The 18218-nt window shown below is 39.2% G+C and overlaps 1 protein-coding gene across 22 annotated transcripts in view; it reads left to right on the top strand.

Annotated features, from left to right (window-relative positions):
• SPINK5 (serine peptidase inhibitor Kazal type 5) overlaps positions 1-18218 on the top strand; it is an 86914-nt gene that overhangs the window by 22860 nt on the left and 45836 nt on the right. For all 22 annotated transcript variants that reach the window (XM_086412241.1, XM_086412242.1, XM_086412243.1 and 19 more), the window contains 8 exons: positions 3019-3146; positions 4808-4889; positions 6753-6880; positions 8071-8152; positions 9258-9385; positions 9822-9903; positions 10243-10370; positions 13139-13187. In XM_086412241.1, coding sequence (XP_086268367.1) covers positions 3019-3146; positions 4808-4889; positions 6753-6880; positions 8071-8152; positions 9258-9385; positions 9822-9903; positions 10243-10370; positions 13139-13187 — 807 coding nt within the window. The remainder of the gene's footprint in view (positions 1-3018; positions 3147-4807; positions 4890-6752; positions 6881-8070; positions 8153-9257; positions 9386-9821; positions 9904-10242; positions 10371-13138; positions 13188-18218) is intronic.

Here is an 18218-nt window from a genome sequence, read left to right on the forward strand (position 1 = left end):
AGCAAAAGTAGGAAGTCAAGAGATGCCTGGAATAATAGGAAAGTTTGGTCTTGGAGTACAAAATAATGCAGGACAAAGTCTAACAGAGTTTTGCCAAGACAACACTCTGGTAATAGCAAGAGACGATTCTGCACTGTGACATCACCAGATGGTCAATACCTAAGTCAGATTGATTATATTTTTTGTAACCAAAGATAGAGTAGCTCTAAACAATCAGCAAAAACAGGACCAGGAGTTGACTGTGGCTCAGATCATGAACCCCTTATTGCCAAATTCAGGCTTAAATTGAAGAAACTAGGGAAAACGTTAGGCCATTCAGATATGACCTAAATCAAATTCCTTACAATTATACAGTGGAAGTGACAAATAGATTCAAGGGATTAAATTTGATAGACAGTGTGCCTGAAGAACTATGGACAGAGGTCCATAACATTGTACAGGTGGTGATCAAAACCACCCCTAAGAAAAAGAAATACAAAAGGCAAAATGGCTGTCTGAGGAGGCCTTAAAAATAGCTAAGAAAAGGAGAGAAGCAAAAGGCAAAGGAGAAAAGGAAAGATATACCCATCTGAATGCAGAGTTCCAGAGAATAGCAAGGAGAGATAAGAAAGCCTTTTTAAGTGAACAATGCAAAAAAATAGAATAGGAAAGACAATAGAAAAACAGAAGAATAGAAAAACAATAGAATAGGAAAGACTAGAGATCTGTTCAAGAAAATTAGAGCTACCAAGGGAACATTTCATGCAAAGATGGGCACAATAAAGGACAGAAATGGTATGCACCTAATTGAAGCAGAAGAAATTGAGAATGAGTGGAAGAATACACAGAAGAACTATACAAAAAAGATCTTAATAACCCAGATAACCATGATAGTGTGATCACTCCCCTAGGGCCAGACATCCTGAAGTGTGAAGTCAAGTGGGCCTTAGGAAACATCACTACAAAGATAGTAGAGGTGATGGAATTCCAGCTGAGCTATTTCAAACCATTAAAAATGTTGCTGTGAAAGTGCTTCACTCAGTATCCCAGCAAATCTGGAAAACTCAGCAGTAGTCACAGAACTGGAAAAGGTCAGTTTTCATTCCCAAAGAAAGACAATGCCAAAGAATATTCAAACTGTCACACAATTGCACTCATATCACATGCTAGCAAAGTAATGCTCAAAAGCCTTCAAGCTAGGCTTCAACAGTGACGTGAGAACTTCCAGATATACAAGCTGGATTTAGAAAATTGCCATCATCTGCTGGATCATAGAAAAAGCAAGCGAATTCCAGAAGAAAACCTCCTTCTGCTTCATTAACTATGCTAAAGCCTTTGACTGTGTGGATCACAACAAACTGTGGAAAATTCTTAAAGAGATGAGAGTACCAGACCACCTTACCTGCCTCCTGAGATATCTGTATGCAGATCAAGAAGCAGCAGTTAGGACTAGACATGGAATAACAGACTGGTTCCAAAATGGGACCAGTAATCCTTTAGTATGTCAAGGCTGTATGTTGTCACCCTGCTTATTTAACTTATATTCAGAGTACATCATATGAAATGCCAAGCTGGATGGAGCACAAGCTGGAATCAAGATTGCCGGGAGAAATATCAGTAACCTCAGATATGCAGATTTCACCACCCTTATGGCAGAAAGCGAAGAAGAACTGAAGAACCTCTTGATGAAAGTGAAAGAGGAAAGTGAAAAAGCTGGCTTAAAACTCAGCATTCAAAAAACAAAGATCATGGCATCCCATCCCATTACTTCATGGCAAATAGATGGGGAGACAATGGAAATAGTGACAGACTATTTCCTTGGGCTCCAAAATCACTGCAGACGGTGACTGCAGCCATGAGATTAAAAGATGCTTGCTCCTTGGAAGAAAAGCTATGACAAACCTAGACAGAGTATTAAAAAGCAGAGATATTACTTTGCCTACAAAGGTCCATCTAGTCAAAGCTATGTTTTTTCCCGTAGTCATGTATGGATATGAGAGGTGGATGATAAAAAAGACTGAGTGCCAAAGAATTGATGCCTTTGAACTGTGGTGCTGAAGACTCTTGAGAGTCCTTTGGACTGCAAGGAGATCAAACCAGTCAATCCTAAAGAAAATCAACTGTAAATATTCATTGGAAGGACTGATGCTGAAGCTGAAGCTCCAATACTTTGGCCACCTAATGGGAAGAGCCGACTCATTGGAAAAGACCCTGATGCTGGGAAAGATTGAGGGCAGGAGTAGAAGGGGATGACAGAGGATGAGATGGTTGGTTTTCATCACTGACTCAATGGAAATGATCTTGAGCAAACTCCAGGAGATGGTGAAGGACAGGGAATCCTGGAGTGCTGTAGTCCATGGGGTCACAAATAGTTGGACATGACTGAGCAACTGAACAGCAAGAAAAGATAAAGATTAGTCTTGATGGCCCACAATTCTAAGTGAAAAGTGAAGAAAATTAGGTTCACTCTCTGAGGTTTCCACCTGCAGTGTTAGAAATGAGCACTGATGAGGAAGAGTAAATTAAAATGATCCACAGAGTGAAAAACAGAGTAAGCATACTGTTGGATGCCATCTTATTTCTTTTCCCTTGCAGATTATGCAGATTGTTCTTGACTTGTTCTATTAAGCAGCTCTTAAATATCTTATCTCACAGATTCTATATTCTGCTTATTGGCAACATTTCTTTTGTCTTGGCTGCTGTGTTTTGTTATGTTCTTATTCTTTTGGAACCCCATGACAGACCTTTTATTTTTTCCACAGATTTGAAAGTTAACAGTAACTATCTGATCTTAGAAAATATTTCCTCAGCCTGATTCTTTCCTAGGCTCTTTTACATTTTAGTATATGAACCACACAGTAGGTACAAGTACCAAGTAATTTGACAATATAATTTCTATTTTCTCATTAACTCTCCTTAATATATGTGTTTATGAACACCTTCTGGATATAATATCCTTTGAAAATAAATACATGATGTACATTTTTCTAGGTTAAAGGGTAGGAAAGTGCTAAATGTAATTACTTGTCTTTTTTAAAGGATCTTTGCAAGGAATATGAAAATCAAGTGGGGAATGGAAGACTTTTCTGTACACGGGAAAGTGACCCTATCCGTGGCCCTGACGGCAGGATACATGGCAACAAATGTGCCCTGTGTGCTGAAATTTTGTAAGTATAGATGTGGTTTCTTTGGAGTGACTCAAAGGTGAAGTAAAGATTGACTAAAATGATGGGATAAGAACAGTGTTTATGGGAAGATTTGCTGTTGAGAACATCTGAGCAATGTTATATTCTCTACAAATCATAATGCCACCTAACAAGCAAGCTCTAATATTTCTTTTTTAATACAAGTGGATTCTAGTTTCCAGTAAGATGACTGGATCACAAAATACTTGTTACCATTTCTTCCCATCACCTTTGTAAGCCTTCTTGTGAGCTAGTCATAGTGTGCGTGTGCTCAGTCATGTCCCACTCTTTGCAAACCTATGTACAGATCGAGAGTTAAAAGTAGGCACCAGGACTGATTATTTTCCTTCAGTTATTACCACATTAGGGCTGCTCAGGTGGTGCAGTGGTAAAGAATCTGCCTGCCAATGCAGGAGACACAAGAGATGTGGATTTGTTCCCTGGGTCAGGAAGATCCCCTGCAGTAGGAAATGGCAACCTGCTCCAGTATTCTTGCCTGGGAAATTCCATGGACAGAGCAGCCTGGAGGGCTATACAGTCCTTAGGGTCGCAAAAGAGGTGGACGTGACTAAGCAACTGAGCACACACATACATACATTACCCCACTGTGGCAGAATAGATGGGATGCCCACAAAAAAATTCATGTCCATATGTGAACTAGATTAACTATCTTTTCATCTTGGACATCTGGCCCTGGGAAGAGAGCAAATCCCACAACACATAAATTAGGACATATATAAAGATGGCTCAGGAAAGGTCTCATCATACTTTCTTTCAGATCCTTGAACTCTATAAGCTCTTTCCTCTGAACTGCTAGTTCTTCTGTTGGTCAACTAATGTCTCTTCTGTGTATTTCATATCAAAATTATACTTCTTTGGATAAGATCTCTTAAAATCACTGATTAAATTCAATCTTTATAACATTTAATAGTTTCATAACAATCTTAATAGTTTATATTTGTATAATTATTTCCAGTACTATCTATCGACTATCACTCTGCTCTACTTGTCCGTAAGTTCTAAGAAGATAGAATATGTGCTCATCTTGCAAAGTACTCTATGCCCAGGGTGCTATCTAATGCTTGCCAGCAAATAATTACTAACCAAATGTTGAATAAATAATGGATGAATGTATGGACAAAGATCCCGGCTCTCAAGAAGCTTTTTTAAGGCTAACAGCAATACATGGATGTGTGTGTACATGTGCACATGTGTGTGTGCACGCACACACACTCTCTCTGCCAAAGAGAATGAAAACTATCCTATAAGAGAAGAATATCCAATATGAAAACACAGTAAAAGATGTATAACTCATTTCTACTCTGAGGTATGGGATGTCTTCTTAAAGAAGGTAGAATTTAAGTTGGGGGAGATTTAAAAGAGAAGATGACAAAAAAAGAAAAAAAAAGATTGCTACAATGGGAAGAAATGGCAAACAGCAAACTTGAAGGCAAAATGAAAGGGGTTCTTTGGGAAAATAGTAAAGATTTCAATTTAATCAGGGCTTCAGGGTGATTTGAAAATGTTTGTTCTAAAACTCAGGAACACTTAGCTGTTTGTTTCTACCTGCATCCAAATGACTGTTTTACTACTTAAAGATTCAAAACATCTATATTTATTCCCCTTTTCATTTCTGTCTCCAGCAAACGGCAATTTTCAGAAGAAAAAAATAAAGCAGATGAAATCTTGAGAAAGGCTAATGAAAAAGCTAAAAGAGATACTGAGGTAAGGATTAGTTTGATCAACTTAGTTATGACTTTTATAGGGGTGTGTGTGTGTGTCTTTTACTCCAGAATGGAATGGCTACCTGCTCCAATATTCTGGCCTAGAGAATTCCATGGACTGTATATAGCCCATGGGGTTGCAAAGAATCGGACACGACCGAGTGACTTTCACTCACTCACTCACCATCTTAGCTCAGACACCTACCAGCTTTCCTTTGCACTGATGCATTGGCATCCTGCCTGGTCTCTATACTTCTAGCCAGCATCCTCCTCAATCCTCAAGATTCATCTTCCATGTTGTTTTCAGAGTACGAAACATCCATGAACCAATGGCATTATGGAAATTTAATGTTTAAAGTATACTGGGCCATTTCACTCCATGAAGAAACTCTACTTCAAATAGCTCACTCCCTTAGTCCACCTTCTGTCTTCATGTAACTCTTATTGTTAAGGTCTCAGTTTCAGTTGCTTTCTCCCTTCAATTCTGTGTTACAAAGGCCTTTTGATTTTAGCTATCAAATGCCCCCCAGCTATCCTTTTATGTTTCATTTTCAGTTTCTTCCTTCTTCTCTTTTCCTTCCTTCCCTCTCCCTCCCTCCCTTGTCTTCTATAGTTTCCCTAACTTCAGCCTTTAGTCACCTAAACCCTCCACATATCTGACTGGACAAACTTTTTAAAACAAAAATCTGATTAGATTTTTCTCTGCTATAAATATTGTTTTCCTGTTTCCAATGAATAAAGTGCAGAAGTCTTTTCAAAGTTGAGTGGTCTGCTTCTGACTTATCTTCAAATTCTCCTTTTGACCAGTTCCCAAACCTTCCTCTTTGTGTCCTGATAATTCTTTAGCCAAATGGCACCCCACTCCAGTACTCTTGCCTGGAAAATCCCATGGATGGAGGAGCCTGGTGGGCTGCAGTCCATGGGGTTGCTAAGAGTTGGACACGACTGAGCGACTTCACTTTCACTTTTCACTTTCATGCATTGGAGAAGGAAATGGCAACCCACTCCAGTGTTCTTGCCCGGAGAATCCCAGGGACGGCGGAGCCTGGTGGGCTGCCGTCTGTAGGGTCAAACACGACAAAGTGATTTAGCAGCAGCAGCAGCAGCATTGTACTCATGGCTGTGATAGATTATCTGAAAATAACCTGTTCCTTTAGGCCTCTGGCTTTGCATATCATAATTCCTCCTGGGGTTCATTTTTGCCACATTGTTTTCCTAGACACATTCTAAAGATACAACTCATGATAAATTCTTCTGGGAACTTCCTTGAATCATTCTTTCCTTTATGCTGCTGCTGCTAAGTCGCTTGAGTCATGTGCGACTCTGAGACCCCACAGACGGCAGTCCACCAGGCTCCGCCGTCCCTGGGATTCTCCAGGCAAGAATACTGGAATGGGTTGCCATTTCCTCCTCCAATGTATGAAAGTGAAAGTGAAGTCGTTCAGTCGTGTCCAACTCTTCGAGACCCCATGGACTGCAGCCTACCAGGCTCCTCTGTCCATGGGACTTTCCAGGCAAGAGTACCAGAGTGGGGTGCCATTGTGCACACTTAATTTAAACATGTGTCATATCCCTTAGCTTTTCATATTGTAATCCCTTATCCTCTTCATTCAACATAAAAGGGCCAAATCACATTCATATTTAATCCCTCTAACTTAATACATTTGTTGAATACTTAAGTGAATGAATCTTTTAAGGAGAAATATCACAAATTTTAGAAAATTCTAAACCCTAAAAGTTTTATTTTTGATCCTTAATTCCTCTTTTCTAACATCTTTGATAAAGAATATCATACATTTATAAAGAATATCATACATTTATAAACAAAGAACCATCTCTAAACTGTCTGATTTCCATTATTCAGAAACTGTGCATTGAGTATCAGGATCGTGCCAAGAATGGAGTACTTTTCTGTACCAGAGAAAACGACCCTGTTCGTGGACCAGATGGGAAAATGCATGGCAACCTGTGTTCCATGTGTCTAGCCTTCTAGTGAGTATAGACTTTTAGAATGTTGAGGAGTAAAAGGATCCTACAGTAATTTAATAGAACTAGCCTGTTTTCAGAACTGGGGAGGGAGCTACAGAAGTTACACAGAGAATGTTAATAATAGAGGTGGGAGTACGTATCTAGAGCTATTTATGCCAAGATGTCTGTTTCCCCCAACATCTATTCCTTCGCACTGGAACATCCTGATTTACACAAATATCAAATTCTCCTACTGCTGAAGCTTCATATTGTGAACCTGTTGTACAAGTTTATAGGCATTTAGTCTTCCCCAAATTAACACATAAACTGCAGAAACTGATTATTAAAGTTGTCCATGAAACATCCATGAACTCATAAAATAACAGTACATGTTGCTTTTTATAATGTGACATTTCTCAGTAAGTTATAATTGAGTTTGGTTTCAAAATCTGGGATTGGGCTCAGCTTATTTGATTGAGTTCAGATTAAGTAGTTCACTACATTTAGTTTGACCTTTTGCTTTGACTGACAACCATGTATAGTTGAAATACCATCAATTAACTGTACATATCATACAATTCCATTGTATAGAACAAACAGGCTCATTTGGCTTATCAAGGTATGGCAATTATTAATCTTTTTCTATCCATCCTACATTTCCTTATAGAGAACACAGTCATGAGTAGGCAGTACATATAAATTGAATTAATAAATCTAGGATATACATGAGGTGGTAGATTGAACATAGACTTGAGATGAAAGCTCTTGGTTAGTTGTGGTCATATCCTGAGATTATAAGCAAAGCCCTCACTACTTCACCTTGTGTCTGTGAAACAAGGGGACCAGTCGGTGTGCTCTGTTAAGGCCACTTTCAGCCTCCAGGTATAATGTCACCAAGCTAGTAGTTTTGGTATCTCCTTGATGAATGCCGATGATGTTCCTTTTCTGAGCATGGTCAAGAAAGGTAATTTTCGGAAAGCAAGTCTCCCAGTATTGCTATCTTTATCTCAATGTTAAGCAGAAACTATGAAGAAGATATGGTACTTTACCACAGTGGAGGCTGTTGTGTGCTGTTTCTCATTAATATGTAGTGATAAAGGGGCCACGTTGCTTCTTCCTAAGGAGGGAGGACAGATTAGCAGTGCAGGAACATGGAGAAGCCATTGCCTGGGTTTGGTTCTATGGATCTGTCCTTTTTCCACCCCCTCATTCAGCCAAGCAGAAGCTGAAGAAAAGAAAAAGGCTGAAGCAAAAGCAAGAAGTAAAAGAGAATCTGGAAAAGCACCCTCATATGCAGTGAGTAGACTATAATTTGAACACACTTCAAAGAACCTAAATGCTGGCATACTGCCCTGCAAAAATCCCCAGAAAACCTTAACCCTTCAATCTAGAGATGACATTGAGATGCATGCTATGGCAGACTGATCAATTCTTGCTGCTTCAGAGACTAACTCTGTACAATGAAAAGGACTTATTTGCAGTCTGGGGAAAAAAAATGAGTACTAGCTCTACTTTTATCATGTAACAGACTGGACTAGCTTTTGCTACTCAGTTTTCAGAGACACTTGGTGTGTATTTTCTACAGGTGAATTTTTGAAATTTCACCTCTGAGTTGGGTTAAAAAATACCTTGCACACCTGGAAAAAACATGATTTTTACCTTTGAAATGCTACAATATTCATTTTCATGGACCTATGTAAGTTATCATAACTTGTTTAAATGATAAAAGTCGAATCCTCCTTTTCTAATTTTTTTTTCCTTATCCAGCCATTCTCCCTAACACAGCTGGACTAAAGTTTCAAAATATCAACCAGATCGTAATACTTATCTTCTTAAAATGCACAAATCACTCATTGTCAACTGAAGGATGCATTTTAGTCTCCTTCGCTCTCATTTGGCTCCGTACTGCTGTTCAGAAATTCATATGCTGCTATATATGCCATGTAGTCTCCAACATGTGCCCCTCAGCTCATTTTAGCAATCTCAAATGTATATTTCTCAATCTATTTCTTAACCAGGAAAATTCTACTTACTCTTCAAAGTCTCACTCAAGTTATTGTAATTCCCAGAAAACATCTTCCCTGATTTCCACAATCAGATTTCATGGTCCCAACATTTGGGTTCTCAGATTTTCTTGGACCTGTATGTGTGTACTTGTTTCATCCTATGTCTAGTAGAGTTTACTTGCCTCCCTCTTTTATTATGCATCCTCTGATGTCTTGTTTGTTTCCGTCTCTTAGCAAATCATGAGTTCTGTTCCTTGAGTTGAATTTCATATTTGAAAGAAACACAACTAAAGTCCTGGATTCAAAAGATTAGTTTCTGCCAGTGGAGATGCTTTGAACTTCTGCTTTGAATGGGGATGAAATGTATTTCTAGATTACCTTCTCTATTTTGGCAGGAGGTGTGCAGTGAATACCGCCAGTTTGTGAGAAATGGGAAACTCCCATGCACCAGAGAGAACGATCCCGTCCAGGGCCCAGATGGGAAGATGCATGGCAACACCTGCTCCATGTGTGAGGCCTTCTTGTGAGTAGAGCGGCTGCTGGGAAAATGAGGGAGGGTTCTGTCCTTTCTGCTTCATCTCTCTCTCTTTGGGAGCTTTATTCTCTTTCTTAAATTGTGTCTGTTTCTTGTCAATGGCATTTGTATGTGTGTGTGTGTGGCACATTTTAGCACAATGTTGTAAGAATCCAAGAATGATTCTTGCGTATTACTTGCTGGTTGAGTTCCCATGGGAGTGTAAATGATCTGAAACAAGGATCACACCCTTGTGGAGTGGGATATGAAATCATCGGAAATCATGTGACAGATCACTAGCAAACATAGCAATATGCCCAACAGTGCATACCTAGTTCATAATTTATATCAACTGTAATAATCAAATATTTGAGTACTTTAGATCACTTTCAATCTGGATAGTCTAGAATTCTTACTCATTTCTCTTTAAATGACTCTCTTTTAGCCAAGCAGAAGAAAAAGAAAAGAAAAAGAAGGAAGGTGAATCAAGAAATAAAAGACAAACTGAGACCACACCTTCCTTTGAGGTAAGAGGAACTTCTGCAACAAGTCAGAGGCATATGGACCTGGGATCCATAGGTGGCGTTCAGGGCACCCATAAATTCTCTAAAACCGTATGAAACACGAATATAGTTTGTGTTTGTGTATTTGTTTATATGTGTGCATGCACACATGTACATAGATAACTGTTTCTAGGTTGAGGGTCTATAAATTCCATCATTTAAAATTGCTTGTGTCCTCAAAGTTATTCTAAAATTTACCAACTGCTGAACCCCATTTGAGAAAAAAAGTCTAAACTTCAGGATTTTTTGCAATCTGATCCAACTTGTGTTCAACAGCTCAGACTTCCCTCCTTGATTTCACAGGAGCTGTGCAGGGAATACCGCAAATCCAGGAAGAATGGACAGCTTCTCTGTACTCGAGAGAACGATCCCGTCCAGGGCCCAGATGGGAAGATGCATGGCAACACCTGCTCCATGTGTGAGGCCTTCTTGTGAGTAGAGCCCAGGGGTTCTGAGGCTTGGGGGCAGGGAACTGCTAAGGGAAGTTTTCAAATAATTATGAATAACACATTTTCCACTTAGGCATAGCTAGCCTTTTTTTCTGTGTCACATTTAAATGAACTGAAAAACAAAAACAAAACAAATCCAAAACTAAAAAACAAATGGAGAATTTTTAGATGATAACTTCTGTGATGCAAAGAATACAGAATCATTTCAGGACATTTCAGAAAGATCTTTTTTTCAGAGCAGAGACTACTCTGTGAAAACCACACTAAATGCTTTTAGTTTTATGAAGGATTATTAACTGAAAGAGGAAATACATGAGATTATATACATTGATATCATTATGGTATACAGCGGATTTTAGGAATTTTTTGTTTTGGTTCACTATTTTTCTTTCTACTCATTCTGTGTGACCGCAAGCAACAGGATTAAAACTGATGAGAGATACAGGGAGACAGATTTGGATACAACATGAAGATGAACTCTGCAATAGTTAGAGAAGGACTGCTTCAGGAATGATGATTTTATTGTGCAGGAGTTCAATACCCCATTTATAGGGACTAAAGTATGACTCTATTCTCAATAGACAACGTGGTATGTCCTCTTAAACCGGAGTCAATGATTTTCCTTAAGTCTTTTGCTCTTTGTCCCAAGGGATACTCTATTTTCTATATGCCTAGAATTTCTGAAGGAGAAGGCAGTGGCAACCCACTCCAGTACTCTTGCCTGGAAAATCCCATGGACAGAGGAGCCTGGTAGGCTGCAGTCCATGGGGTCGCTAACAGTCGGACACGACTGAGCGACTTCACTTTCACTTTACACTTTCATGCATTGGAGAAGGAAATGGCAACCCACTCCGGTGTTCTTGCCTAGAGAATCCCAGGGACGGGGGAGCCTGGTGGGCTGCTGTTTATGGGGTCGCACAGAGTTGGAAATGACTGAAGCAACTTGGCAGCAGCCGCAGAATTTCTGAAAGGACTCAGTCATTCCATCTCCCCTAGCTGAGAGCAATATAACCCAGGAGATTTGTCCCATAGTGTGAGAGAGCCATGGAAACATTAAAAAAATCTGTTACGTGGAAATCATGACAATGACCATATAATTATCATAACCAACATTTATTGAATGCATATAATCCACATATACTTGTTGAGGGCTTTGCTGCCCAGTCTCATTTAATCTTTACAGCAACCGTATGTAATGGGTTTGGTATTATCACAAGTTATAGATGAAAAAAAATTAAGGCCCAGAGAAGATGAGGATGATATAAATTTTGGCACAGGAAAAATGAAGAAAATGATAAGATTTCTCATTGTTTTGGTAGTAACATTTACATGTATTTAGGCTTATTTCAGTCTATTCTTGATATTAATCTTTCAGAGATGAGGAAGTAAGACTGCCACCTAATGGTCATCTCTGCTGTTTCCTCTAACTACATTATGAAAGGGAAATGTGTTAAATCTTACAGACAATTTACACTCATCATAGTAAAGTTTGGATCAGTTTTCAAATAATGAAGTTTAAGAAACTCCACAATTTTGGAGCTATTTTAGTTAGTTTCTTCCATCAATGTAAAAATTATTCAATTAAAGTTTTATTATCTCATATTTTAAGGATATGTTAGCAAAGGCTATTGCCTTTCTTAAGAATCATGCTTTCCTCCATAGTCATTTCTTGCACACTTTAATAGCATATACAAATAGAGTTCTCAACTTTTTAAGTTTTAATTTGATCAGTGAGAATTTATGCTGATTGTAACATATAAAAATTGTTTTTGTCTCTATATGATTGAATTATCTGCATTATAGATCAAATTATGCTCTAGACTGAGCATATTAAACTCAGTTTGCAACACTGTCACTTTTCCAAAATGGCTAAGAGCTGTTACTCTCATTTAAACATAGGCCTGTTCTTGGAGAGTTAATTTTCAATAATGCTGATAATGCTGATGATATTGATCACTTTTATCAATCCCTTTATTATATACCAGATACTTATTCTCATTGCTTGGCTATGTATCAACTCATGTAATGCTCACAACAGTCCTATGAGAGAAGTATTCTTATTACTTCTCCTATCCTTCCACTCTATCTCCCACAGTTAAAGATGACAAAGACACAGATAGGTTGACACTTTCTGTGTTTCTTGTTCAATTTTGCTGCAGAGTCTTTCTTCTTAATCATCATGCTATACTCCTCCCAGAAGCTAAATATTACCACTTTATAAAGAGTTTTTTTTTGGAGGGGGACTTCCCTGGTGGCTCAGACAGTAAAGAATCTGCATGCAACCAGGCAGATTCAATCCCTGGGTCTGGAAAATCCCCTGGAGAAGAGAATGGCAACCCACTCCAGAATTACTGCCTGGAGAATTCCATAAACAGAGATGTTTGGTGGGCTACAATCCATTGAGTAGCAAAAAGTCAGACATGATTGAGCCACTAACACCTTGACTTGCAATGAAGAGTTTTGTACCTTTTGCAAATGCAAAAGAATCAGCAAGTAAGAAAGTCCTATTGCAAGTTATTTGCTGAGAAGCTAAATAGGTTTCCTTGTTAATTAAATGATTATTTCTTGAATATCATTCTCTTGAGATGAAATAAATCATTCTAATTATTACCCAATAAAATGATACCTACTATAACTGGATCATTGGAGTTGCTTGAGAAAAATGAAAGCAATGAATGATCAACCAGTGAGTGTTAAGAATCTACCATATTAAGATTCATTTCTTTTCTCTTTTATCCTATTTCTTACAGTCAGCAAGAAGACAGGGCAAAAGCAAAGACTAAAAGAGAAGATGCAAAGGTAATTTTCTCACAAGTTCTTATATTATACCCTAACATGATTTCTCTACAATAACACTCTAGGTATCTCATTAGCGTAAATGCTCCCCTGTTTAATTTTTATGGGACACAGAAAGACAAATACCATATGATATTGCTTGTATGTGGAATCTAAAAAAGGTGGTACAAATAAACCTATTTAAAAACCAGAAATAGAGTCACAGATGTAGAAAACAAATTTCAAGTTACCTAGAGGCAAAGTTGGGACGGGCGGTAAACTGAGAGATTGGGAGTGACATATACACATTACTATATATAAAAACTGGGATTCCCTGGTGGCTCAGATGGTAAAACATCTACACGCAATGAGGACACCTGGGTTCGATCCTTGGGTCAGGAAGATCCCCTGGAGAAGGAAATGGTAACCTACTCCAGTTCTCTTGCCTAGAAAATCCCATGGATGGAGGAGCCTGGAGGCTACAGTCCACTGGGTCGCAAAGAGTTGGACATGACTAAGCGACTTCACTTTCTTTTCTTTTATAAATAAAATAGATAACTAACAGGAACCTACTGTATAGTACAGGGAACTCTCTCTCTCTCTATAATTTCAGTTCCATTCGGTCACCCAGTCGTGTCCAACTCTTTGTGACCTCATGGACTGCAGCACACCAGGCCACCCTGTCCATAAAAAACTTCTGGAGTTTACTCAAGCTCATGTCCATTCAGTCAGTGATGTCATCCAACCATCTCATCCTCTTTCGTCCCCTTCTCCTCCTGCCTTCAATCTGTCCCAGCATCTGGGTCTTTTCCAATGAGTCAGTTCTTTGCATCAGGTGGCAAAAGCATTGGAGTTTCAGCGTCAGCGTCAGTCCCTCCAATGAATATTCAGGACTGATTTCCTTTAGGATGGACTGGTTTGATATCATTGCAGTACAAGGGACTCTCAGGAGTCTTCTCCAACACCACAGTTCAAAAACAACAATTCTTCAGCGCTCAGCTTTCTTCACAGTCCAACTCTCACATCCATACATGACCACTGGAAAAGCCATAGCTTTGACTAGATGGACCTTTGTTGGCAAAGTAATGCCTCTGCTTTTCAATATGCTGTCTAGGTTGGTCAGAACTTTTCTTCCAAGGACCAAGTGCCTTTTAATTTCATGGCTGCAGTCACCATCTGCAGTGATTTTGGAGCTCCTGAAAATAAAGTCTGTCACTGTTTCCACTGTTTCCTCATGTCATAATTCCAGATGTCATGATCTTAGTTTTCTGAATGTTGAGCTTTAAGCCAACTTTTTCACTCTCCTCTTTCACTTTCATCAAGAGGCTCTTTAGTTCTTTGCTTTCTGCCATAAGGGTGGTGTTATCTACATATCTGATATTATAGATATTTCTCCCGGCAATCTTGAATCCAGCTTGTGCTTCATCCAGCCCAGCATTTCACATGATGTACTCTGCCTATAAGCAGGGTGACAATATACAGCCCTGATGTACTCCTTTTCCTACCTGAAACCAGTCTGTTGCTTCCTGACCTGCATACATATTTCTCAAGAGGCAGGTCAGGTGGTCTGGTATTCCCATTCTTTCAAATTTTTCCACAGTTTATTTTGATCCACACAGTCAAAGACTTTGGCATAGTCAATAAAGCAGAAGTAGATGTTTTTCTGGAACTCCCTTGCTTTTTTGATGATCCAACAGATGTTGGCAATTTGATCTCTGATTCCTCTGCCTTTTCTAAAACCAGCTGGAACACCTGGAAGTTCACAGTGCATGTACTGTTGAAGACTGGCTTGGACAATTTTGAGCATTACTTTGCTAGCGTGTGAGATGAGAACAATTGTGTGGTAGTTTGAGCATTCTTTGGCATTGCCTTTCTTTAGGATTGGAATGAAAACTGACCTTTTCCAATCCTGTGGCCACTGCTGAGTTTTCCAAATTTGTTGGCATATTGAGTGCAGCACTTTAACAGCATCATCTTTTAGGATTTGTAATAGCTCAGCTGGAATTCCATCACCTCTGTTAGCTTTGTTGGTAGTGATGCTTCCTAAGGCCCACTTGACTTTGCATTTCAGGATGTCTGGCTCTAGGTGAGGGATCACACCATTGTGATTATCTAGGTCATGAAGATCTTTTTTGTTTAGTTCTGTGTATTCTTGCCACCTCTTCTTAATATCTTCTGCTTTTGTTAGGTCCATACCATTTCTGTCCTTTATCATACCCACCTTTGCATGAAATGTTCCCTTCGTATCTCTAATTTTCTTCAAGAGATTTCTAGTCTTTCCCATTCTGTTGTTTCCCTCTATTTCTTTGCATTGATCACTGAGGAAGGCTTTCTTATCTCTTCTTGCTATTCTTTGGAACTCTACATTCAAATGGATATATCTTTCGTTTTCTCCTTAGCCTTTCGCTTCTCTTCTTTTCACAGCTATTTGTAAGGCCTCCTCAGACAGCCATTTTGCCTTTTTGCATTTCCTTTTCTTGGGGATAGTGTTGATCCCTGCCTCCTGTACAGTGTCACAAACCTGCATCCATAGTTTTTCAGGCATTCTATCGGCTCTAATCCCTTGAATCTATTTGTCATTTCCACTCTAAGGGATTTGATTTACGTCATACCTGAATGGTCCAATGGCTTTCCCTAGTTTCTTCATTTTATGTCTGAATTTGGTAATGAGGAGTTCATGATCTGAGTCACAGTCAGCTCCCGATCTTGTTTTTGCTGACTGTATAGAGCTTTTCATCTTAGGCTGCAAAGAATATAATCAATATGATTTTTGTATTTTATATATATATATATATATAATTTTATATTTATATAAATACATAATGTACGTTATATATATAAATATATATATATAATTGATTCACTTTGCTGTACACTAACATAACATTGTAAATGAACTATACGTCACCTATCCACATTAGTTCAATTTACAAAACAAAGTGCACATATAATAAAAGCTAGTGGAGGTGTTGGAATTCCAGTTGAGCTATTTCAAATCCTGGAAGATGATGCTGTGAAAGTGCTGCACTCAATATGCCAGCAAATTTGGAAAACTCAGCAGTGGCCACAGGAATGGAAAAGGTCAGTTTTCATTCCAATCCCAAAGAAAGGCAATGCCAAAGAATGCTCAAACTACCACACAGTTGCACTCATCTCACATGCTAGTAAAGTAATGCTCAAAATTCTCCAAGCCAGGCTTCAGCCATACATGAACCGTGAACTTCCAGATGTTCAAGCTGGTTTTAGAAAAGGCAGAGGAACCAGAGATTAAATTGCCAACATCCACTGGATCATGGAAAAAGCAAGAGAGTTCCAGAAAAACATCTATTTCTGCTTTCTTGACTATGCCAAAGCCTTTGACTGTGTGGATCAAAATAAACTGTGGAATATTCTGAAAGAGATGGGAATACCAGACCACCTGACCTGCCTCTTGAGAAACCTATATGCAGGTCAGGAAGCAACAGTTAGAACTGGACATGGAACAACAGACTGGTTCCAAATAGGAAAAGGAGTGTGTTAAGGCTGTATATTGTCACCCTGCTTATTTAACTTATATGCAGGGTACATCATGAGAAATGCTGGGCTGGAAAAAGCACAAGCTGGATTCAAGATTGCTGGGAGAAATATCAATAACCTCAGATAAGCAGATGATACCACCCTTATGGCAGAAAGTGAAGAGGAACTAAAAAGCTTCTTGATGAAAGTAAAAGAGAAGAGTGAAAAAGTTGGCTTAAAGCTCAACATTCAGAAAACGAAGATCATGGCATCTGGTCCCATCACTTCATGGCAAATAGATGGGGAAACAGTGTCAGACTTTATTTTTGGGGGCTCCAAAATCACTGCAGATGGTGACTGCAGCCATGAAATTAAAAGACGCTTACTCCTTGGAAGAAAAATTATGACCAACCTAGATAGCATATTCAAAAGCAGAGACATTACTTTGCCAACAAAGGTCCATCTAGTCAAAGCTATGGTTTTTCCAGTGGTCATGTATGGATGTGAGAATTGGACTGAAGAAAGCTGAGTGCCGAAGAATTGATGCTTTTGAACTTGGTGTTGGAGAAGACTCTTGAGAGTCCCTTGGACTGCAAGGAGATCCAACCAGTCCATTCTAAAGGAGATCAGTCCTCAGTGTTCTTTGGAAGGACTGATGCTAAAGCTGAAACTCCAATACTTTGGCCACCTGATGTGAAGAGTTGACTCACTGGAAAAGACCCTGATGTTGGGAGGGATTGGGGGCAGGAGGAGAAGGGGACGATAGAGGATGAGATGGCTGGATGGCATCATGAACTTGATGGACATGAGTTGGGGTGAACTCCAGGAGTTGGTGATGGACAGGGAGGCCTGGCATGCTGCAATTCATGGGGTCACAAAGAGTCAGACATGACTGAGTGACTGAACTGAATCATATTTGATCTTTGTCAGGATCCAGCTATGGATGAATACTCATATTCCCACCTTCAATTATGATTATTAAGTAAATCCTTTGACTCTTTATTTTAAATCTACATCACATGATTTTATAATTGTACATTTTTACAAGTAGCAGAGCAAACTATGCTGGATTACTCTCAGTTCAGTTCAGTCGCTCAGTCATGTCCAAGTCTTTGGGACACCATGGACTGCATTACACCAGACTTCCCTGTCCATCACTAACTCCCGGAGCTTGCTCAAACGATGTCCACTGAATTGGTGATGTCATCCAATCATTTCAACCTCTGTCATCCCCTTCTCCTCCTGCCTTTAATCTTTCCCAGCATCAAGGTCTTTTCCAATGAGTCAGTTCTTCACATCAGGTGGCCAAAGTATTGGTGCTTCAGCCTCAGTATCAGTCCTTACAATGAATATGCAGGATTGCTTTCCTATAGGACTGACTGGTTGGATCTCCTTGTTGTCCTAGGGACTATCAAGAGTCTTCTCCACCACCACAGTCAAATAGTCTTATAGAAAGTTTATCTTTATTCTAGTTCCTAACAAGAGTTGCAAAAGTATAAGCCTAATAATTTTGGAAGGTGGAGGGGGGGTGGAGCAGAGTCAACAGCAATTAAAAGTTTT

This window comes from Bos grunniens, chromosome 7 (assembly GCF_055505025.1).
Source record: "Bos grunniens cultivar Pamir isolate PY7600 chromosome 7, Bosgru_T2T1.0, whole genome shotgun sequence".
Classification (NCBI taxonomy): Eukaryota; Metazoa; Chordata; class Mammalia; order Artiodactyla; family Bovidae; genus Bos; species Bos grunniens.